General features: G+C 36.1%; 1 protein-coding gene across 2 annotated transcripts in view; it reads left to right on the forward strand.

Annotated features, from left to right (window-relative positions):
• The first annotated feature begins 663 nt into the window (after positions 1-663).
• Positions 664-24,749, forward strand: part of p2rx3b (purinergic receptor P2X, ligand-gated ion channel, 3b) — a 49,447-nt gene continuing 25,361 nt past the window's right edge. Inside the window, exons 1-12 of one of the 2 annotated variants that reach the window (XM_067441221.1) lie at positions 666-989; positions 1,889-2,024; positions 3,151-3,222; positions 3,324-3,393; positions 8,165-8,258; positions 8,467-8,544; positions 8,729-8,870; positions 9,429-9,565; positions 9,811-9,904; positions 9,988-10,053; positions 14,072-14,149; positions 14,242-15,127. In XM_067441221.1, the coding sequence (XP_067297322.1) occupies positions 847-989; positions 1,889-2,024; positions 3,151-3,222; positions 3,324-3,393; positions 8,165-8,258; positions 8,467-8,544; positions 8,729-8,870; positions 9,429-9,565; positions 9,811-9,904; positions 9,988-10,053; positions 14,072-14,149; positions 14,242-14,370 (1,239 nt within the window). In that variant the 5' untranslated portion in view covers positions 666-846 and the 3' untranslated portion in view covers positions 14,371-15,127. Of the gene's footprint in view, positions 990-1,888; positions 2,025-3,150; positions 3,223-3,323; positions 3,394-8,164; positions 8,259-8,466; positions 8,545-8,728; positions 8,871-9,428; positions 9,566-9,810; positions 9,905-9,987; positions 10,054-14,071; positions 14,150-14,241; positions 15,128-24,749 lie in introns of those variants that run through there. The other variant, XM_067441222.1, reaches the window with a different exon arrangement.

Consider the following 24,749-nt stretch of genomic DNA (forward strand, 5'->3'; position numbering starts at 1 on the left):
ACATTATGGTATGTGAAAGAGTGCTGTGTTAGTTATAAAACAATTCAGTTTGTCAGTTTTTGTTCGACTCACAATCAAAATGACTCACAATAACCACAAGCTCAACTCGTCACCACAATCTTAACCAAATAATACTAGTAATATTAATATTCTACAAACTATTTTAAGTGTTCAAAATTACTAAACATTAAACCCCTAAACTCTAACAGGTCTTTCCATTTTCTTAAAAAGACAGAAAACTCATGCAACCCAGCACAAGGGCAACACCAGTCTGAGGGAAACATTAGCAGAATACATCAAATGAAACTGGTGATATACACTTAGGATGAATTTTACTCATCAGTGCAATTAACCCAGAACGTAAAAAAAATCAGTTCAACTGTGTAGAAATAGGTGTCATAATTGTATTAAGTTAGACCAGTTTTATGTTGAGTAAGAGATGTTAGGACTTCTTTGGGTCAAAGCCTTAACTTTGCCCGTAATTTGATCTGTGCATTTGCTTGGTAAGAGAGCATCAGCTAATAGTGTCAATTGTTGGATAACAGAATAACTAAAGACAGAATAACTAAAGGAGGAACAATAAGAATAGAAGGAGGAGAGAGGGTGTGGCTATGAGGAATAGATGGGGCTTTCTGTTTAAGCATTCCGGTCTCAAGTACTGGAGACTTTTTAACCAAGGAAACAAATAAGGACAAATTACTCAATAGGGTTTTTTTTCTTTTACTTTTGTTGACAAAACGAAGAATAAAACATCTGGACAGATTAATTACCAGCATTAGCATCGCTTGTGCTTTACTAAAGTTTCACGCAAATACGTTGATACACTTGGAGTGTGATTTTTTTTTAATGCAGCAGTGTTCAGGAAAAATGTCGGGCTGTATAACAGATTTCTTTACATATGAGACAACCAAGTCCGTGGTGGTGAAGAGCTGGACCATCGGCATCATCAACCGTGTCGTCCAACTCCTCATCATAGCGTATTTCATTGGGTGAGTGTTTTGACAAAACATGTTATTCATGGTTGTGGAATAAGAGAGATTTTAACCCAAACAAATATAAAAATACATGTTTGTGTTTTAAAACGTTGTAAAAAGGATGTATTAATATGAATTAAATTTACTAGCCTATATTCAAATCAAAAGTTAGGCTACATCTATTTAATGGACCTTAGCTAACATGAAATCACGAGCAAGAATTGTATTTATCGTGCAATTTATATGCACACATTATTTTTGTGTTCATGATGCGCACTTTATGGCTTGTAATACGCACGTAACCCACACCACTTTTATCATTCCCAAGGGGTTTACTTTGCGTAGTTTATGCACGCAAAAAATATTTTTTTGCGCATAAATTGCAAGATATATACAATTAGTGCGACTGACGCGCTTCACTGTCGCGTCGCGTCGCGGCGCTCGATCGCGTCCGGTGACACGCGTAACGTAACTAACATTAACACAGATTAATAAAGAAGTTAACAAATGTAATGCTGTTTGTTTGTTAATGCATTAAATAGCCTTCTAATGGGACCTTACTGTAAAGTGTTACCAAAACCATATTGCATTTAATTAGGCCTGATGGACTAAACTTATGGAATTATAGGCTATTTGTTTTTTTAATCTTTTGAGGTGACATAGCCCAATTAATGTAAAGTACATGAGTTTCATGCATGAGACTTAACATGTTTGTTAGTATATTTAAGCTGTGCATGAAAAGCTTACATTTTACAGCCTATAGCATTTTGCATTAACTAAAAGGAGCCAATTTGTCACTGTAGCTATTTGCTGTCCTAACTCTCTCTCTCTCTCTCTCTCTCTCTCTCTCTCTCTCTCTCTCTCTCTCTCTCTCTCTCTCTCTCTCTCTCTCTCTCTCTCTCTCTCTCTCTCAGCTGGGTGTTTTTGTACGAGAAAGCATATCAAGTCCGAGACACAGCTATTGAGTCATCAGTGATGACTAAAGTGAAAGGTTTCGGAGAATATAACAACCGGATCATGGATGTAGCAGATTATGTCACACCTACTCAAGTAAATCGGCCTTTTTGACGTGAATTTGATGACAAAGTGGAATCTGGGGGAAACACGTGTTGCTAATGTTTCCATATTAATTAAGTATATAGGCCTATATATACTTATATATAATATATATATATAATAATAATATTATTATTATTATTATTATTTTTCTTGAATGTTCGGAAACAGAAACAACACAGTAGCCTAAAAACAGAACGTTCTCCTAACGTTCCCATATCGTTCCCGTTTGGACGAAACATAGGATAGGCTAGGCCTACTTTCCCTGCAGGTTATTTTTTGTTTTATTTTATAACCCAACGAGAACGTTCCCTGCAGGTTATTTTTAGATTATTATTTTTTTAATAACCATGTAAACTAGCCTATTAAAACGTTGCAGATGATACCAATAGGCTACAGAGATTATTAAAATGTTGAAATGTGTAGGCTAATTAATTCATAAACTAGCTATATTATAGCTAGTTAAACGCAGATTTTAATATATTAGTTTAGTCAGTCAGAACGCATTATAATTTTCAGAGAGCTAAAAATATTAAGCTATGGTTATACCATGTGTGGAAAAGAAAACGCGGGTTTATTTGTGGGCTATTTCATTACTGCACGCATCTGATCTGCACGCGCTTCTCCAGCACGCGCTTTCTTCTGTCCTCCACAGAAAGACGTACACGCGCGGTCATTTCGTTTTTACTGGCTGACTAACATTAGTTTATCTATGTCTTTATTGAATAATACGTTATAGGCTAATTTAAAAAAATATACACGAGTGCAAATAGTGTGATTTCAGAGAGATGGAGACGTAGGCCTAATTGAATGTCGGATGCTAACCGAGACGTTTCTGTTTACTGACCAAAAGAGAGAAATTATGTTAATTCCGAGGTAAGAAATAAATGTAGGCTAATGTTATCGTTATTAATTTTTAATGTCTGTGAAGAAGATTCATAATTTAAATCTTTCTAAAAAGATGATTTATTCATCTTTTTAAAAAGCTTGATCCTGGTCGCTATTCACTGCCATTATTTGGCATTTAGAGTGTGAGTTAGTCATGTTAGTAATTGTAAATAAAAGCAAAAGCAGATTAGTATGGCTTTTTTATACACACGTGTGCTGGTTTGTCCACCAGGGGGCGTCAGTTTTCTGCGTCATCACAAAGCTCATCACGACAGAGAACCAAGTTCAAGGAAACTGTCCAGAGGTGAGTGAGAGCACACTGCTTTGAAATAGAGTGAAATATCTGTCACGAGCTGTACATACATTTAATTGATTCTTGTCTGTGTGTGTGTTCATGCGTTTCAGAGTGAGATGAAATTCAAATGTGACAATGATGGTACTTGTAAGAAGCAGATGTCAAAACCATCTAGCAATGGTAAAATTACAATATTCTTTGTGAGATAAATATTTTTTATTAAAGTTTATTGAAGGATCAAGAATAATCTTTTATTTTTATTTTTTTATTTTTTTAACAAAAAATAAGTAAAGCTGCACTGCACAGACCAATCAGACCATGGGCGTAGATTACGCGGGGGACGTGTCCCCTTCACTTTTAATAAAATGCATTTGCGTCCCCCGCACTTTTACTGGCTCTCACCGATCCTAGTCGACCCGCTCCGAGCGGTATTCGATTAAATATGTATTATTATGAAAAACCATAAAAATATGCAAAAAGACATTTTCTCAGAATAAGTGTTGTAGTTTAACTATCAGGACAGCAGTGATGTGTGAAATTAATTTGGTGACTGTACAGTGTATTACAGTAAAGTTATTAAATCATTTTTTTTATAATAATCAAGTTATTGATTATTTTTTTTATAATAAAAAACATAAAGATACAAAAAGACATTTTCCCAGAATAAGTGTTGTAGTTTTACTATCAGGACAGCAGTGATGTGTGAAATTAATTTGGTGACTGTACAGTGTATTACAGTAAAGTTATTAAATATGTTTTATTATGAAAAATCATAAAAAAGATACAAAAACACATTTTCCCAGAATAAGTGTTGTAGTTTAACTATATCAGAACAGCAGTGATGTGTGAAATTAATTTGGTGACTGTACAGTGTATTACAGTAAAGTTATTAAATCTATTTATCATAATAATCAAGTTATTGAATGTTTTATTATAAAAAAAATCGGTCCCTTCGAATCTGCCTGTCAGCCGTCTGCACATAGAGATCAGTGTAATTCGTCCACTGCGGAGAAAAGCTTGTTTTGAGGAAAATATAGTTATAGCTGCTTGTCCACATGACTATGATTGAAAAGAGGTGATATTTATGCAATAACAGCGTTTAGCGCACAAATTATTGATTGATCCCGAAAATTCTAAACCTTTGAATATACAGCCAACTTTACTCAACTCAGCCAACTTTCAAAACTTCTGCTGCTGTCTCTCAGTTTCTCTCTGTCTTGTTGTTTGATGAACCTTAATGAAACTCAACTGCTCTTGAACGGCTAACTTTTGCAACTTTGTATGGACTAACTTTTTTATTTTTTTTAATTTTTTTTGTAATGACTAGCTTTTGCAACTTTTGTAAGGATTAATCTAATTTATTCAGGGAAGACCAATATTAAATTACATTTGATTCTTTATTACATTTCTTTAGTATTTCTTACCTCAATACTAATGTTAGACCTACCTGAAAAATTTTCTTTAAAAAAAAAAATGCACTGCATAATCAAAGATTTAGGTGAGATAATATATAACACAAGAGGCATTTATAAGGGGGGAATTCCCCAATTTTCAGAAATAATAAATTCCCTGAATGAATGTCTGTAAAAGTCCCTATATATAATTCGATATGATAAAAAGAAGGCTTCAAATAGGTTGGTATCTGTGATCAGATCAGCTCCAAAAATCCTGATCAGAGCACCCTTATTATTTAGGAAGGATGGCATTGGCATACAGTCTTGCATTATTTTATTTTTTGGATCTGATGTAGTTGGTTCCTCAACTACATCAGATGTTCATAATATTAACAGAAAAAAAAAAACTTGCCATAGTTTTGTCCTTTGTTATAGTAGCCAGTTTTGGTGTAAAACGTTTTACATATAGCTGCCAATTATTAAATGTAATTAGTGTTTTAAGAGGCTACATCCCATTAAGCTGATCTGATGTTATGTTGGTCTGCCTAACCCCTCTGTTTGGAATCATTTTATGTTACTCTGCTTTATTTGGGAAAGATGGCCTACAGTATGCTGATCGGAGCATCTCTAATTTTAATTGTTTACATTATATACAATCTATGGAGACTTAATGCACAATTGTTTGTAGTACATAAATCATAAAATTGACATAAAATATTATAGATATAAGTGGTTATTGTGCAGCAATGTATGTGATATCTTACTTAAAAGCAAGAGATGCGATAAATTATATCGGTCAAAAAAAATGGTATTACGACATTTCTTTCCCCCTCACTTCTGAAAAGATGGCTACGCCCCTGGTATGACATCAAAGGCATTGTCCCTAATGGCACACTTAATGCACTTTGTCTTGAAGAAGAGGAAGGCCGCAAGAGGAAGACTGTTTAGGGTGCCATTTGGGACAGGGCCAAATTACTGTGAGAGTGATTAGAGATCAAACAGCTCCATATGCTCACACTGCAAGTCTTAATGCTCAATTCAGATTTTTTGCTCAGATCTGATTTTTTTTTTTGTTTGGCTGTTCACATTCCCTTTTAAAATGTGGCCTATATCTGATTCCAGTGTGAACTGTTTGAGGTTCCAATATAACCCGCATGCGCAAAAGAACAATAACAATTACATCAGACGCTCACGCAGCAATAACGTTCGGGAGGTTATGGAGGAAGTAAGCATTTTCGCTTTTATTTCAAAATGTTTGTGCAATGGAAACCGTAACATTAATGAGCAGATGCTGAAGAGGAGAAGAACAAAGAGAAAGAGAGCAAAATTGGTTATTTTGACCTTTTGCAGGTTTATGGCGGCAAATTCACTACAGAGGTCTGTGATGAAGCCATCAGATCTGATCTGGGCAAGATTTGAGTGTTCAAACTACCTCTGAAGAAGTCTGACCTGGTCACTTGATCCGGAAAAAATCAGATTTGGGCCACTTTTGTTTGCAGTGTGAACAGGGCCTAATTGCTCTCGTGATTCTCTGATGTCATACACCGATCCGTATGTGCAGTATGGAAGCTTGTTTCCAATATGAAATAAAATAATTACAGATGTACATTTTCTCAGAACTGCAGAATTTTCTCACAATTCAGACTTTATTACTGCTGGGGCTCAAACACACCTATTATTTTAAGGCAGCTGTCTGATCCATTCTCTGCCTCCTAGTCTGCTGTGAACATTCGCAACACATTATTAGCTGTTAGATAACATAGTTAAGCCAGAGGCTTATTGTATCAGTTACCATTATGTGTCGATTTCTATTAAAATTCTGAATGGATTATGAAAAGCGTGCAAGGACCCCTTTATAATATTGTCCCTCTTCTCGATTCATGACCTCACAAAGTTTCCGCTTTAATCAATAAAGTTGTCTACATTGCACAGCGAATCTCTTATTTACATTGTGTTTACACTTTGTCAATGAGAGGATTTGCAATGTGCAGACCTCAGAAAAAAACTTCCGTTTTAATGGGCGGTGAGTGAATTCTGACTAAATAAGACACCTGATTGGCCAGATCCGGTTTCTGAAGAGATCTCGCGAGATTAAAATATGACAAGGTTTCTTTTAAAAAAAGCACTTTAGTTGCTAGTAATGTTGAAATTAATGTATTTTCAGTATAGATTTAGAGATGAAGGCATTTTTTCATTCATCATTTTTTGTCAGACATGGCTACTGGTTGAATTAGATATTTTGTACCAACGCAACTTAAACAGAACAACCTCAAAAATGAAATACATTTTGTGAAGGATTACCTATTGCTTTAACAATATGAAAAGACATGTTTATCTATATGTGAACATACTATCTTTTGTTCAATAAAGACATTTTTTTTTAATCTACACTAATTTCTTTAGTCTGGCAAAAAGACATCCATTCATGTTTTTAGGTATATAATTGTCCGGATCTCGGCCAGTGAGGAAGGTTTATTTACTGGACCCCAAGCAATTTTAGTTGAAGACCCCTGGTATACACAATTGCGAAATTGTGAAACTCAACCTGAGTGCAGATTGAAATGCAAAGTTACCAATGTTTGAAAGCAGCTCCAAGAGGCATGCAAATCTTAGTTTGGGCTGTGTAGTTGTAACCATCTCTTAGCTTTGTATCATGCTTGAAGAAAAATTGGGTCTCTATTTGCATTTTGATAGAATTTTGATTATGGTTGCACTTATTGTTTGCCCTTACGGTAATATCTATGATCAATTTGTGCAAAGGAGTTGAGTTAGGAGGTCAAAAGTTGTAGAAACTCTTAAATCATGTGCATCTCTAAGGTGTGAAGAGACAATCATACAGGAAAAAAGCCAGTCAGTTGAGTTTGTGGTAAAACCTTTTACAGTGCATATGATAATTAATTCACAGAAAGTAGAACTGAAATGACATTCATTATAAGATGATGAGTTAAAACAGTTCAAATACACCAGCAAACAATGTTTCTAGTCATGTATATGGAGGAAGATCGAAAGATCGAAACGTTGCAATGAAACAATAAATCTTTTTAATTGCGAGTTGATAGTGTGCGGGACTTCTCCTTTTCATTTGATGATAATAGGACTGTTTTGTCCTGCTCTCCTACGCACCTATCACACACAGGTGTGCGACGTTTATGTGATTAGTCATGTATTTCATCATTGAGAATTTCTTAAAAATGCTAGGCCTATGTAAAAAAATCTTATCGAGTCTCGTTCTTGTGAACCCAGTCCCGTGTCTCGTCCCGTGAGCTGAATGGAGGCGGGGAATAATTTGTATATTCATGGTTCCGCGTATACTAAACGAAGCGTGTAGAGTTGCGTTTCAAGTGAATCAATATTTTTTTTAGATAAACGTTAAAATATGTCTGTGATTATCAAAGAGGAATTTAAAGGGGTACAATTATTGACTACAGTGGGACTTTAACCGTTTGAGGTGTTTCATTGTGCATTTTGTTATCCTAAAATGGTCAAGGAAAAACCTTTTAAACATAATAAATGATACAGTCTATGTTATGTTCTGATCTGTTGGCTGTATCTCGAAGGGTTGCTGACAGGACGATGTGTGAACTTCAATACTACCAACAAAACCTGTGAGATCAAAGGATGGTGTCCTGCAGAGATTGATGAAGTTCAGCCGTGAGTCCACTTTTAAATAAACACAATAGGCATGTCGCAATAAGATCCCTAGTTCAGTAGTCAGGGCACTGATAAGGGAGTCAGCCCTTTGACTTATGTCCTGATCAGTGCCCTGACTAGTGAACTAGGGATCCGATTGATACGCGCCCAATGAATAGATGTGTGAATGATGAATAAGAGGACTGATGGAGTTTTTTTTCTTACTCAGAAACCCTATGATGGAGGTGGAGAACTTTACCATCTTCATCAAGAACAGCATTCGCTTTCCACGTTTTAACTTCACAAAGTAAATGCAATCAAACACAAATAATAACAAAAAAAAAATCTTGGCATTATCATTTATGATTCCAAAATTAAACCTTTTTTAGAGTTTTGACCAAGTTTTTGAGTTTGAGGATACTCCATTTCATAATTAGATCTGCTTTTCTGTAAATGATGGTTTTCATCAAATATTTCTCTTTTGCTTTCAGGGGAAACTTTTTGCCCAACATCAATAGTAGCTATATAAAGAAATGTAACTTTGACTTTGAGAGTAACATGTACTGTCCAATATTCAAAGTGGGTGATGTGATCCGATTTGCACAACAAGACTTTACCACTCTTGCTAAAAAAGTGAGTGTTTATTAAATTCTTTTTAATATTTGGCTTTTTCGTTACTTTTTCCCTTGCTTACTTCCTAATAGAATAATAATAGAAATATCTCGCAAGCACGACTGGTGTCATTTTTTGAGTGTTAAATTGCTTTTACACAACAGATCTGTAAATAAGTTAGCAACACTTTAAGTTCACAATAAGGTCTCATTTGTTAACATTATTTAATGCTTTAGATAACATAAACTAACTATGAGCAATACACATTTTACAGCATTTAATAACCTTTAATGTTAGGTAATAAAAATGCAATTGTCCATTGTTTGTTCACGTTAGTTCACAATTCATTAACTAATGTTAACAAATACGACTTATTTGTGAATGTAGAAATGAACTAAGAGACCAAAGAAATACCTGTTTTATAAAATAACTGTTTTTTAAAAGTACCTAATAACTTTTATTAACTGTAAAAAAAAAAACATTATATTAGAATTTTGTTTCATTCTCAAAAAACTGCATCTTAATTTCTTTTTAAGTGCAAAGTCAAATGTGTAATTAATCTTTGTCTCTTTTAATCAGGGGGGAGTGATAGGGATAAAAATATCGTGGCTGTGTGATTTAGATAAGGCAGATGATGAGTGTAAGCCTGCGTACTCCTTCACTCGACTGGACGCCATGTCAGAGAAGACCACTGTGTCTCCGGGATATAACTTCAGGTTCTAGAAACTTTTTTTTCCACTTCAATGTTTAATTCCGAATTTTGCAGTCTGCAGGCCTCTAATAATATAGCATACGCAAATCCCTTCAATCTGTCCACATACTTCATCCACATGTTTATCTTTTGTAGTGGCCCCATACCATACATTTTTTTGACAAAAGTCACCAAATCATTTGAAGCTGATAGGATAGATAAACCTTATTGAAACTGTATCTGCTAACATGTCTAAATTTCTGTCCTTAGGTATGCAAAGTATTTTAAAATGGAGAACGGAACTGAGTATCGCACTCTTCTGAAAGCCTACGCCATCAGATTTGATGTACTGGTTAATGGAGATGTGAGTTCATCTTAACATGTTTGTATATTTTTGAGCATTTTCTGCATCTGGGCATAATTGCTTATTGCATTTTATCTTTAAAGGCTGGAAAATTTGACATGATACCAACTCTAATCAACATGGTTGCTGCCTTTACCTCTGTTGGTGTGGTATGTGTCTTCATTACTAGATTGTGTGCATGAAAATTAAACATGAACATTATAAATGGGTTGATTTGGATCATCAACTGTATAAATAAAACTAGAAAATAGTTAGAAGATCGTCTTGGTTACTCTTATAACCATGGTTCCCTGAAGGATGTAGACGTTACGTCGAAACTGACATATTGGGATCTGATTGGGGAGCCAATCAGGTAGAACGAAAATGGGCCAATAAAGATTGGCGCGTGAGATTTGCATGGCAAGCCACTTCCCTTGGATATATAGATATATAAGCTTACTGACAACTCACCCATTTAGGGTTTTTGCTGAAGAGCCAAGATAGGATCCTGGTATTCAGCATGCAGGAGGCACAGAGTTGCGGCAGGAGGGAGCGTCTCCATTTTGTCTGTCAGGGAACGAGAGCAACAAGTCTAACAGAGCCGTTCATTTCAGTCAGTCATGTTCAACGTGATGTCGTTACTGATGTATTAGGGTCTCTATGGAAATACTGGGCCCAGTACTAGGGCTTACCGATTAGCTTACCGACATGCATATCGAGTGCTGGGCCTGATGTTAGACACCTCCACCATGTCTGATTGCCAAAGAATGCTTGGAGAAAACTCCATCCTGGAGAGTCGATAAGGCACTCATATCTCCCCTGTTAGGGAATAGCGCTGCAAACGAGACACTGAGCCAGCTTTCCCTCGACATTAAACCGTTAACACACGAGGAAAAAATGGCCCAGAGATGATAGAATCTTGCAAAAGTATTAGGTGTCGCCCAGCCCGCAGTTCCGCTAAAGAGGTACTGTGAGCTAGCATCCAGGATACACCAAGGAGACACCTTTCCCTTCTGCTGACCTCCAAAGCAGACAAAGAGCTGCTCTGAGCTCCTAAAGCTCTGTGTGTGGTCTATGTCAATGCCCAGGGTGAAAAATGGGACACAGTGATACAAGAGCTGAGTAAGCCTCCTTCAAGTGCTGCGTTTGCAAGTTCCCCACCTGGTCCCAAAAAGGAGGTGTGAGAACTTTAAACACATATCAAGGACGGGGTCTCAATATTTAATTCAATTCACATTTATTTGTATAGCTCTTCAGAGAAAATGCATGTGTGCATTACAATTTAGAGATATCTGTTATCAGAAGTGACTTCGTCCACATGCATTTAAAAAATGTATGCAGTTAGCTAACAATGTATTCATTTATGGCAGAAACAATGAGCTCATGAGTGATGAATACAAAATGGATATATAGAAAAATGTAGCTCTGGTGCATGTGGATTCAGAGTTGCGTCATCTGAAGTCCTCGCAAGAGTTGGAGTCAACTTTTCACAGTTGTTGGAGCATCTGAAGTCTTCATAAAGAGGCTGGATGGAGATGATGGACTCTACCTCAGGATGGGCATCCCAAGATAAAACAGAAAAGCAAACGGAAATTTAACATAGCTGCTGTTTGTAAGATTAAGCAAAGAGAATCATGTGCATTTTATCTTACATAACTGGAGCACAAGGTTATGAGATGCATTATGTGAAGGCTTGGCTAAAGAGATGCGTCTTTTAATCTAGATTTAAACTGGGAGCTGAGCCCCAAACATTATCAGGAAGTCTATTCCAGAGTTTAGGACCCAAATGTGAAAACGCTCTCCCTCCTTTAGAGATCCTGAGTTCTACCAGAAGCCCAGAGTTTTGTAATGATTGTTGGACGATAGAAGATCAGTTAAATACAAAGGAGCTAAACTGTTTAGGGCTTAATAGGTCAGTAGTAATACTTTATAATTGATACAGAACTTAAGGGGTAGCCAGTGTAGCAGATATGATAAAATTGATCAAATATTTTCTTGACTTAGTAAGAACTCTAGCAGTTGAATTTTGGACTAACTGTAGCTTGTTTGTTAAAGATGCAGGACAGCCAGCTAGTAATGCATTACACAGTAATCTAGTCTAGAGTTCATGAATGCATAACTCTTCTGCATCAGAGACTGAGAACATGTAATACCGGTAGCTTAGCAATGTTTCTAAGTTGGAAAAAGGCTGTTTTTGACTTAATGAAATATGTTTTTTGAAGGACAGGTTGCTGTCTAATAACAACAAGGTCTTTAACTGTAGCAGATGAATTAGCCTAACAGTCTCCTTCTAAATGCAAATTGTATTTTACGAGATTCTGTGTACAGGTTTTTGGTCCAATAAGTAATATTCAGTCAAATTCAGTCTTATCTGAATTTTAAAGAAGAAAATTACAGATCATCCAGTATTTTATAGCTTTAACTCACTCCAACCTGAATCATTTAGTGATTTCATCTGATTGGGACCCACTTTATATTAGGTGGCCATAACTACTATGTACTAACAATGTAATTAATCATTTAATACAATGCATTTATTGTGTACATACATGTTTTTGCATTGTACTTACATTTTAAAAATACCTGCATGTAATAACATCTGTTATTAATTTCTGTAGTTACATTTGTAATTACACAGTTGACAGTTCCCTTACACCAAACCCTACCTTTAAACTTACCCATCCCACCACACTTGTCCCTAACTCTACCCGTATCCCACCTCAATATCAGCAAAGGTGTTTTGCAATACAATTTGAACACAGTAAGCACATTGTACTTATTTCTTGATGTAAGTACATAGTACGTAAGGCCACCTAATATAAAGTGGGGCCTCTGATCGTGCTGAAATATATAATTGAGTATAATCAGCATAAAAGTGGAAACTAATTCTGTGTTTTCTTATAATATTACCAAGTGGCAGCATATATATTGAAAAAAGCAGAGGGCCTAACGCAGATCCTTGTGGCACTCCATAATTAACAAATGAATGTGAACATTGAATTATCTTTAATTTTTTTTGCGTTTAAATAGACAACATGGTAACAGTCGGATAGAAACATCTTAATACCTGTTCCTGAATACCAGGTTTAGTTAGTCGTATTTTATGATCTATCTATAGTGTCGAACGCAGCACTAAGATAGTAAAAATAGTTTTGACATAGAGCCTTGATCTGCAGCTAAACATAGATAGTTTGTCATTTTAATAAGCGCAGTTTCTGTGCTATGATGGGGCTGAAATTTTTCAGGTATAATTTTCTACACTGTGAAAAATTATATCTTCAATAAGTTATGCCAACATATGTTTTTACATTGTTTTAACTCATCAAAATAAGTTATATTAAACTTTTTTAACATCATTTTTTAAAGTCAGATTAACATAATTCAAGTTGAAATAACTTAAACATCCAAGTCGATTGTACTGAAAAATGTCAGGCTTTTACTTTTTTTACAGTGTAGTAAGAAAGATGACTTGATTGACTGAGCAATTGAGCAGACAAATCAAGACTAAGTTAGAACCATCCAGCCCGAATTCCAGGCACATTTCACTGACTCTGACTGTATTACCCTTTTAATAGATGTAAGCACAGTCAGTAGCGCTTGGTAAATGTGTGTACCTTACTTCTTACGCTGTTTCCTAATAGTTTATAGAACAGTTACTCTGAGTCGCCTCTGTCATTTCTAAGAATACTAGTGCGAGCATGTGAAGTATAAACACCTCTCCATACGGAAGAGGTGCGTGCACAGTCAGCAGAGGCTCATTCTGCGGAACCAGGTGAAAGTATCAACAAGGCTTTTAACATCAAGTCTTGCACCTCGTCCTCCCTGACCTTGCACAGTGTCTGTTCAAGCAGGCTTACTGTGAAATGCATATTTAAGTAACGTAGGCCCCAGGGCCAGCTGTGTCCAGGCACATCCATGCTGAGGGTCCCCGTCAAGATACTCTGCACAAGGGAGAGTTTGCTCTTTTCTCAGCTGACCCCAAGCCCCAGATCGCTGAGGTGCCTAAGCACCAGGTTGCTGTGTTCACACAACAGATCTCAGATATTTTAAGTATTAGCATATATTTCCATGAAAGCTTGATATTATGGATGCATATTCGTAATGTGTTCGTTTATTATTGTTCATGTTTCATGTTGTTCATGTCATATTGTTTAAGTAGACAAAACTGACACTTTTTCTTTATTTTAGGGTACAGTGCTTTGTGATATCATTCTGCTGAACTTCTTAAAAGGAGCTGACCAGTACAAGGCAAAGAAATTTGAAGAGGTTTGCATTTAAGCAAGTCGCCAACAACATTACATCTATCCAGTTATGATGGCAATGAATGCCTAACTGACTCTCTCTCGCTCTGTTTCTAGGTATCAGAAGCACATATTCAGAACGCTAGTTCATTGTACAAGACTAGGGACCAGAGCCAGCAGTCAATCAAACCTGATGAGAAGTTCTCAACTGACTCCGGAGCATTTTCCATTGAACGTTATAGTTAATAGTGCCCACTGCAGCACTTGGGAAGGATTCCAAAAAAATTATTCGAATTTTGTCAATAAATCTTCGCACTTCATAACAGTAATAATCGTTTTATTTTATTTCCATTTTTTCACTAAACCTTGAACCTTTCACATAGAATAGTACATTTACATTTAGCTTATCCATTAATAATATTTTATAATCATCTTCACATCAAATTAAACTCAAAGTGTATTATTTGCCTGACTGATCAAATATCTAAAAACATTACTATTTTTTTGTAAATAAAAGTAAGTAAATACTAAAATTCTGCTATATGCTTACAGTTTTAGCATGGCCTTTACACAACTATTCATTAGTTAAAAATATTAAATAATTAATCTGATTGTTTAGTAGCATTATTTTTCGTAGTAGTAGTTTGTTTAGTAGACTCCTAAATGAAGATGTGCAACTGTATGTGTTTGTTATTTTGTAAATATAAAGCTATTGTAGAAGAGTATCACTCTCACTTTTAGCCAAGTATGGACAAAAATGTTTTTGCATGATACAAATTTTCGGAACTGTCAGGAGTATTTTTGGTTGATTTTGTTCCCTGTTACGGTTTGCATGAGGGGACACCAAACAGTTTTCAATTAAAAATGGAAAACCTTTTAATGTATTTTGGCTGCTCATTTACACGACAACAGCATTTTGGGGGCCTGAAAATGCAAACTTTGTGATTTTGGATGAAAGCAACTGTGTAAACTAAAAAATAAAAAAATAAAAATTGCAAATTTGTGACGTTGTCAACTGGCCAGTCATGCATAATACATTGTTTTCAGGGACCCATTTGAACAGGGATAGTTTTGATTGTCGCTTTCGCCTGTATGCAAAAAACATACATCGTTCTCATGTAAATGTACCTTGATTTGATTCTGCTAGTTTGTTTCCATGGTTAATCATTAGCACACCTGTTCATAGTTTTGTTAATAACTGTATATTTAAGCCCTTGGTTCCTCAGTTTTTTGCATTGTTTTTGTATTTGTGTATTATTTTGATGAGTTCTCCTGTATTTTCCAAGAAGTAAAACATTTTTCAGTTATTTCCCTATCGACATGTACATGATTACAACCACTAAATAATACATAGGCCTACTCATTGTTAATACTTTATTTATACTTTATTTTTTATTATTTGCTTGTAAATATAGATGCTCATGGGAAGGCTTAGGGCAATAAATCATGTCATTACTGATATAAATTGTTCTTATTTGAAGTAATGATTCATAAAACAAACTGACAAGCTATCACTATCAGTGACTAAAAAAATGATTTAAAAGTAAAATAAGGTCTCTGGTTAACTTCATTAGGGATAAGTGTGTGGTTGGTTGCATAAGACTGCTGAGTAAGTATTACGGTTTAAAAGAAAAAAGTGAAAAGTAGAATTTGGAAAAAGAATTTTTATTGTTGTGTGGCTGTACAAATCTTCCAAAGATGAAGAAGATCAGCAAAAACATTAATTCAAGAAATTCAAAAGGCAAGGAAAACTCTGGAAACAACACTACAAACACGTAAAACATTTTATGAGACAGGGCAAAGAATGGAAAATATATATCACAGAAAACGAGGGAACTATTGCGCTAATTATTTGAATGACAGGGAAACCAGGACTCAGGAAAACGGAACTAAAACACACAGAACAAAACAGAACATAATCCTGACATATACAGGTCCTTCTAAAAAATTAGCATATTGTGATAAAGTTCATTATTTTCCATAATTTAATGATAAAAATTTAAATTTCATATATTTTAGATGCCAAAATCATCAGTATTAAAACAATAAAAGACCTGAAATATTTCAGTTGGTGTGCAATGAATGTAAAATATATGAAAGTTAAATTTTTATCATTACATTATCGAAAATAATGAACTTTATCACAATATGCTAATCTTTTGAGAAGGACCTGTATACAAGGAGGAAGATGTTTCAGATGTTATTTGAAAAACAAGACTAACAGTGCATTCAGTCATTCAGCATATTTCCATCATCTGTAGTTGCAATGTGACGAAGTTAAAATTGAAAAAGATCAGCAACAGTGTCACATGGCAGTGGTACAATGACCGAGTGTACTAAAGCTGTAAGCTTGTAAGTAGATCATAAGCATCATGCCTATTCAAGCTGGGATGAGATGTTTGAGCCAACTGCATTTTGATTCCATTTTCAACAACAACAACGATTTTATCTTTAGCAATTATGTTGCAAATTATAAGTTAAAGGTGTTTGTTTAAACAAAAACAATACATTCTTAATTTGGTCAATTTGCTTCACAAATTTGTATATAAAGTTGGCATGAAACTAAGTGAATTTTGAATTCTAACCAAGTTAGAAGTTAGAAACGTGTTTTCTTTCCAAAAATTTCAGTTTTATTCCAATTGTATCTGAGTGAAACGGCTTCTCGAACAAGACAAAGTGTTTGACAGGACTTGGTTATGTCCATCGGAAATGGTTTTGGATGTTTGGATGGTTGTGGTTTGCTGCCTTAAGTTATTCAAAAATAATGATGTACAAGTATAAATAATTTATAATAAATACTGCAATATTTATAGTGTGGATTTCAATGCATTTAATGGTGACTTTATTACAATTACAATTTAATGAAACTGCTCTGCATGAGACGTGATTCAGTCAGGCTTCAGTAGGTGTGTTCGACTTAAAGGTGCCCTAGACTGAAAAATTGAATTAACCTTGCCATAGTGAAAAAATAAGAGTTCAGTACATGGACATCACACAGTAAGTCTCAAACACCATTGCCTCCTCCATCATATGTAAATCTCGTGAAACAAAAACACCACAGAAAAATAAGTGCTTCTCAACATAAACCCAACCGTGACGCAAGCGTTTTATATGCATTTATATGCACGCCCAAACATTGTCAGGTGGAACTGACGGTAACTGGGACTGCAGATAAACAAAGACGTATAGCAAAAACGGCAACTCTCATGGACACACGTCATGTTCAGGCTATACATTTATATGTTTACATATACATATATGGTGCAGGGGACGTGAGGACTTTTCATGTGTCAACAGTCATGGTTCAGGTTTATTATAATCGGATACCACAAAAATGTATTTCAAAATTGTTTGTTCGGGCCATTTCAAGCAAGCTTCGCTCAGCATCTTAAACTGAAGAAAGGGGCAACTGTTTTCCTGTAAGCAGTAAGTAGTGATTTATCCACTTATTGAGCTGTTTAAACAATTTCTGATTACATTGAAAGTTTCTTAGAGAGACAGCATTGTCTAGATGGCGCAAGATGCTTACAGTAACAATAGGAAACTCCAAGTACCATACCAAGCTAAATAGTGTGTCTAATGACAAAGGTTAATATTATTTTGTATTACAAAATACAAACGTAGATACTTTGCTTAGATCGTTCACTCTATCCTTCTAGCAAACGTCACCTTTTCCACCATATAAGTTAAAACGACAGTCATTTGACAAGGCTGTTCATTTTGTAAAAATATAAGTTATATATTTATATTTTTGAGAACTGAAGTATGGTGTTTCTTATGATGATTTTGCCTATTTGTATTTCAGATTAGGCTACATCACAGTCACTGCGTAACGTTAGCCTACATTGTGACTAACGTTAGATAAACATGAAATATCGTTGACAAAAAAAGACAAGTTTAAAATGTAGACTGAATGACACTAAGCAGACCATCTCAAATGGAGATTGATAAAATGCAGCTTACTTGTTTATTGGTGTTTTCAGTTCACCGGCGCGTGCGAGAGAGAGAGAGCTCGCATGCATATGGTTGCCAGATTGGACATGTTTAGATAAAACACCAGACAGTATACGGGTTTCTTTTCAGAGAAAAGCTCTGTTTGGGGGATTTAAATCTGAAAAATACTGAAATCTGGCAACCGCAACCGCGCAAGCTTTTTCTCGTGGATGACCTGAAAACACCAAATAAACAAGTAAGCTGCATTTTATCAATCTCCATTTGAGATGTTCTGCTTTAAGTGTCATTTAGTCTGTCTGTGTTCTGTCAGGACTCACGAGCCGCTTTACTGAACAACTGAACTGCAGTGTGCTGTGAGCTGCTGAAATAAGCCAATCAGAGCAGAGCTCAACATTAATATTCATGACTCTTCCAAATAAGGCAAAAACAGAGCCTTACATCCTAGGAACAATTTCTAGGGCTGTAAATGGACCTGTAAAACTGTATCTGGACAATTTTTTTCCCTTAAATAAGCCACATTCCCTCTATGTAGATATCAAAGAACAATTTAACATATTGTTTCAAATCATTCTAGGGCACCTTTAAGCGGAACTGCACAGACTGATAAATGTAAGACACCAAATTACAGCAAGAGCATTAGAGAGCAGATGGCTTTGTATGCTTTCAAACCGCTTTCACAGTACTTTAAAGTCATACGCAAGTCAAACACACCTTATTTCAGAGAAACAGGAGTTTTTCTTTTAGAAAAATAACCAAATATGAAATATTGTATCTTGATTTTTTTGTAGTTCTTTTAGCTTATTTTAATGCTTGTTTTGTCTTATTTTAAATATTTTAATTGATCTTGAAGCCCCCTTGGAAGTTTAAGAAACACTGTATTAGACTAAGGATACAACATGGCCCAACAATGTTACTTTCTGTTTTAACTTTAACTTGACTTTAAATACATTGTTATGCATTTAAGCATCTAAAAGAGACATAATTGATAGTGAACACACTATTTCTGGTATGTTTTTGTCTTCCTGTAAAAGTGAATGAGAAATTAGATGAACTACCGGTAATTCTTCTTGCAGTATAATGCTGTATAATAGAAGCAGCTTATCATCAGGCTGCATTTGTTTTAAATGTGTTGATGGATAACTCTGAAAACAAAATGTGCGAGAGAAAAAAAAAGAAAAAAACCCCCGAGATAAAATGTGAGAGAAGTAGGTGTTGTGAAAATGAAAGAGGAACACAGTGACTGACATGAAGTTAAATTAAAAATGATCATGTTAAAAATTAAATCAATAGAATGTTTACACTGGACGTTTTCTCTGCTTTTTATCAAATTGGAGTCTAATGTCATTGGGATGCAGTGAATTTAGATACATTATTCACTTAATTTTTTTTGCTGCAATTAGTTATAACAACTTAAAATTTGTTGAGATAATTTAAAAATACAAATAAACAAAAGTTAAGCAAATTTAATATTTTAAGTCAAGCACAAACACATACTTTTTTTTTTAGGTTGAAAAAACATAATTTTTTATTCCAATTTGGAATTTTAAGATGTGATAAATAATGACAGCAATCATTTTTTTTTAAATAGTGATTATGGTCTATACATTTTATTCATTTTGATCAATCAGATTCCTTAAATTACTCTCACAGTGCATTCAGAATGTATTCAAACCCCTTTAAAAAATAAATAAAAATTCTTCACAATTGGTTATATTGCTGCCTTATGCTAAAATATACACATAAATTTGCACTTACAATTTTTATGCTGGACATTTAAGCAGGGTAATATCACATAATGACAAGGAAGCAAATTTTTGTAGCTATCTGATTAGTAAAAATGCTAAAAGTTACCAAGTCTATGAAGCATTCAGATTGTGAGATGCAGCAACTTTTGGCAATGTCAAGTGTTGAAAGAAAGTGAGAGAACATCCGTAACTAAGATCTAGCAGTTTTTTTTTATAAGACAATCTCACTGAGATCACAGTTTGTTTGTGTGTGTGTGTGTGTGTGTGTGTGTGTGTGTGTGTGTGTGTGTGTGTGTGTGTGTGTGTGTGTGTGTGTGTGTGTGTGTGTGTGTGTGTGTGTGTGTGTTTTCACACATAGGAAACTAGGCTATTGTAAGGCTAGAACCAGCACTCATAAAATTATCTTTTAAAATGCTTTTTACTTTATTTAAACAATTCGTTTTGATTTAACACCATAGGGTTTTCATTCAAACATCATTGCTTCATGGTAAATAGACTACAATGAAGAGCATTGACTACCAAAACCGTTTTGGCTAAATTTTAACGTTTTCATTGTGAAATAACACTTTAATCAAATATTATTTATTATAGTTTATAGCTAGTTTATTATAGTTAATTGTATTGTGTAAGAGTAAGATATGTGAACTATCAATGTGCTGCTTTCGGTCAATAAATGGACATTGTAACAATGTAAATTATAAGTAAGTCAGGTACTGAATGTGAAGTTTCTTGTGTGATGAAGACACCTACACACCCCGAAGATACAGTTGAAGAGGAGGCGTTATAAAAAGGTCAGATTCAAGGGTGCAGCGTCAGAAGCGTCAACGCAGCCGTATACCAGGAAGTTTTAGAGCACTTCATGCTTCCTGCTGCTGACCAACTTCATGGAGATGCAGATTTCATTTTCCAACAGGACTTGGCACCTGCACACAGTGCAACCACCTGGCTTAAGGACCATGGTATCCCTGATCTTAATTGGCCACCAAACACGCCTGACCTTAACCCTATAGAAAATCTATGGGATAGATGTGATATGCCAGACCTAACAATGCAGAAGAGCTGAAGGCCACTATCAGAGCAACCTGGGCTCTCATAACACCTGAGCAGTGCCACAGACTGATCGACTCCATGCCACCCCGCATTACTGCAGTAATTCAGGCAAAAGGAGCCCCTTTTTATCCAAAGCGACTTACAACTCAGGAGAACAGGAAGCGATCCGTCAAGAAGAGGCAAAGAAACACAAAAAAGTGCCCCAAATACCAAGATTTGTATACCGCTCAGAGTAGCAAAAAACAGAAAAGGGAAGAAGAAAGGAGAAATAGAGGAGGAAAGAGGTTTTTTTGTTTTGTTTTGCGCACTACTTTTATATTACCAGACATTGCTGTCACACAGTGGCGGAGCCAGGATTTTTTTTAAAGGGGTGGCCGGGCAGGGGCCAGCAACCATTCTGCGGTGGCACAGAAATCTTTATTATTTCAACATAAAAATGTGTTTGACTATTATATACTGGACCGTTTTAGTGCCTACAACACAGATAAATACAGTTAATTTGTACTTAATTGTAATTGAGATAGTATAGTGAATTCTAGTCCACAATCCATTGCACGTTGGACTAGAATTCGATTAGAACTACAAACATGGATAAAAAGTTTTAAAAATATACAAACATGGCGTATTTGCGAGTGTTTGAGCTCTGTGACACCATAGTGGAGATTCCGTTCTGGCAGCTGTAAATTGCAGATCTGACTCTGGTTTGCAGTTAGTGCGTTTTGAATGAATAGAGCGAAAGACTTTCGAGACTTTGCAGATATCGACGACAAGTATTGAATTATCTCTCAGCATTCAGTGTCCATAATGGCGCTGGTTAGCACTTTATTAAGACAACTGTTTGATTGTTTTGCTCACTTCTTGCGAAGAAGGGATGCACCACAGCAGTGTGTGGAGCAAGAATCAGCAGCAGTAGAGAAACTTCCAGAGGAGCGTGAGGCCTTCAACAGCACTGCCAATGACAGGAAGAGACGCTGCAAGGTACCTACACTGTAAAAAAAATATTTTGAAAAAAAAGTTACCTGGTTGCCTTAAAATTTTGAGCTCATTGGAATTAAAATTTTGAGTTAATTCAATGAAATGTTTTTGAGATTCAACAACCTTTATTCAAATATTATTAAAAGATTTTGTAAGCATATTGAGTAATTGTGTTTGTGTTATTTCTAATGACGCAGTGAAACATGCCAAATAGTGCTATTTTCATGATTTATCACATTTTGTATGTGGTTCAGATACAAAAATATTTTGAGTTTCTATTTATTAAACAAATTTCCTTCATTGTATCAACTCAAATTTTAAATTTCAATAAACTCAAAATTTTAAGGCAACCAGGTTACTTTCTTTTTTAAGTTAAACCAACAAAAACCAACTTTTTTTTTTTTTAGTGTAAGAATTGCCCGCTTGGAGAGAGAGAGGAGGAAAGAGAGGGGAAGATCAGTAAGGGAGGCAATCACAAAGATGAGGCTGAAATAACTCAGAGAGGATGTGTACCTCAGAAAAAAAGAGAGGTGCACAGGTTGGAAAAGTTGATGGAGGGAGGAAGTGAGCTTCAAGTGGATCCCCCCAAACTGTTGGCGGTTCCTTCATGTTCCGATGAAGTTGTTTCCCTCCAACGCTCTTCATCCCAGATGCTTCCTGTGGTGGTTCCTCCACGCTCCACTCCAGCACCTGATGAAATGTTTTCCATCCGACGCTCTTCATCGCAAGTGCGTCATCCCAAACGGCTTCCTCCGAGCCCCACTCCTGCACATGATGAAGTGGTTGCTCTTCAGCGTCCTCCCAGCCGGAATCCTCTGCCGTTCGCTTGTTCCCCGTTTGAGCCACTGAGCCCCACTCCTGTACATGATGAAGTGGTTGCTCTTCAGCGTCCTCCAAGCCGGAAGCCTCTGCCGTTCGCTTGTTCCCCATTTGAGCCAGCTCCAGAACTCATGCTGGTGGACATAGAGGATGACGAGAGTGAGTATATGGCGTTCACAGGGAAGACCTTCTGGGCCAGTGACTTAGTCAAGTCTGAGCGCCCTCAAATGCCGGAGCTTGAAAAGAAACCGAGACTAATGGTTGCTTGGATGGAGAAAGACTGCGAGGTGCAGGAGGAAGTGTGGGCAGAAGAAGTGGTGGAGGTCCAGGAATTTGTGGAAGAGGAAGGTGACCCCAGTGAAATGGGAGATGCTCACGCCATACAAGGCCATTTGTATGATGCTTTTCAGATCGATGAACGTGTAGACTCTTCTGAGGGTCCCCAGAATGAGACCAAGGCAATGCGACCATCCAGAAAACGTGCAAAAGAAAAGGGCCACTTGTTCTGTTCACCTGGGCAGTGAAGAAGGCCAAGAAAATACAGGAGAAGAAATTACTCAAGGAGAAGGAGCGACAAGAAAAAGAGTTGCTGCTTGAACGCTACATAAACGAACCGAAACTGAAACACTTGTGGATAAATAAGCATAACCGCAACTACTGCTCCTCCTACAGCTCATCCCTCTTCACCTTTACCCTCTGTAAATAAAAAAAGAGTGCATAAAAGTTGAAAGATCCATGACTCTTCATGACTTTTAAATAAATAAAAAAATCACTTTATTTTAATGATAATGATGTATATTAAAATAGTTATTTTTGCTTAAAATAAGGTATCAACATTTTTGATACGACTGAAATTTCATAATTCTTATCACCATTTTCATTTCATTTAAATATCATTTCAATATCATTTAAAAATCTAATATAGCCTAAAATAAACTCTCAAGCTTACTGAAGACAAGCACACACAATAGAACAAAAACACTAATAAAACAGACCTTCCATTTAATTGTAAAATTGTATATTGTCTAAAGAAAGTAGAAAATACAGATGTAAATACTCCCATTCATTTTTGAGTCACTTTGACAGTGAATAACTTTACATCAGAGGCGTTTAAAGACTCCATTTGTCCATTGTTTATTTCTAAAGAAACACAACAATGCATAAAAGGCTCCGTTACCTTGTATCTTACACTATCGCCCCGCAGAAGCTGTTTTTGTAAAAATAGGCTAACGATTGCGTCATAACCAACGCGACTCTGTCGCACAGTTGAGAAATTACCGTATAGACCTGAGGAGACGCTCGCAGGCAATCTTTTACTGTCTATGAGGCAGTCGGGGGGACGTGGAGACATAAAGTCTGATAAAGTCAAGGGGGAAGAATGGGGAGAAGCCGATAGTGAGCCAAAAGTAACGGGAGAAAATATTTAAACAACGTGATTCAGCTTTCACTTTCCACAACTACTAGAAGACCTACAGCTGTCAGACAGGAGGCTCACGTCACATCTACGTCGTCACGCTCAGTCTGAGCCGGCGCAGTTCGCTCAGCCATCAGGAAGTGAGTGCCCCCAGGTTGACTTCATTTTTTCGCCGTTGACGTCAATGGGATCGCTCTGTCCATTTCTTTTACTGTCTATGGTAGAAGGCAACAGAAGCTGGGGGCGTGTGTTTGCCGGCAGGCTTTATAGTTTCCGGGTCGATGACGTCACCCACCTATGACGTTCCGTCTCTCCATTGGACTGATTACATACGTGCTTCACGACACAATCACGCAGAGGTGTTCCCATAGCGGTGACGCAGCTCGAGTTCCTTGAACGGGAACTCAGAAATATCAGCAATGTTCACTTGGGTTTTGTAATTGGATGCAATAGTAATCTGAGTGAAAGTTACAATCTATTAGTATTTCCAGTGTAATTTACTTGTGTATTTTACATTAAAAAAATAAGTGGTTATAATAAATATTACTTAGAATAGCCCGAGTTAAGATTACAAGCACTTTTTGTGTGGAAAGATTTGCCTCACTTTTTTTTTTTAAAGTAAATGTCACTCCAAATTTTTTTCAGTGTGAGATGCAGTTACTTTGGCT

This window comes from Pseudorasbora parva, chromosome 4 (assembly GCF_024679245.1).
Source record: "Pseudorasbora parva isolate DD20220531a chromosome 4, ASM2467924v1, whole genome shotgun sequence".
Classification (NCBI taxonomy): domain Eukaryota; kingdom Metazoa; phylum Chordata; class Actinopteri; order Cypriniformes; family Gobionidae; genus Pseudorasbora; species Pseudorasbora parva.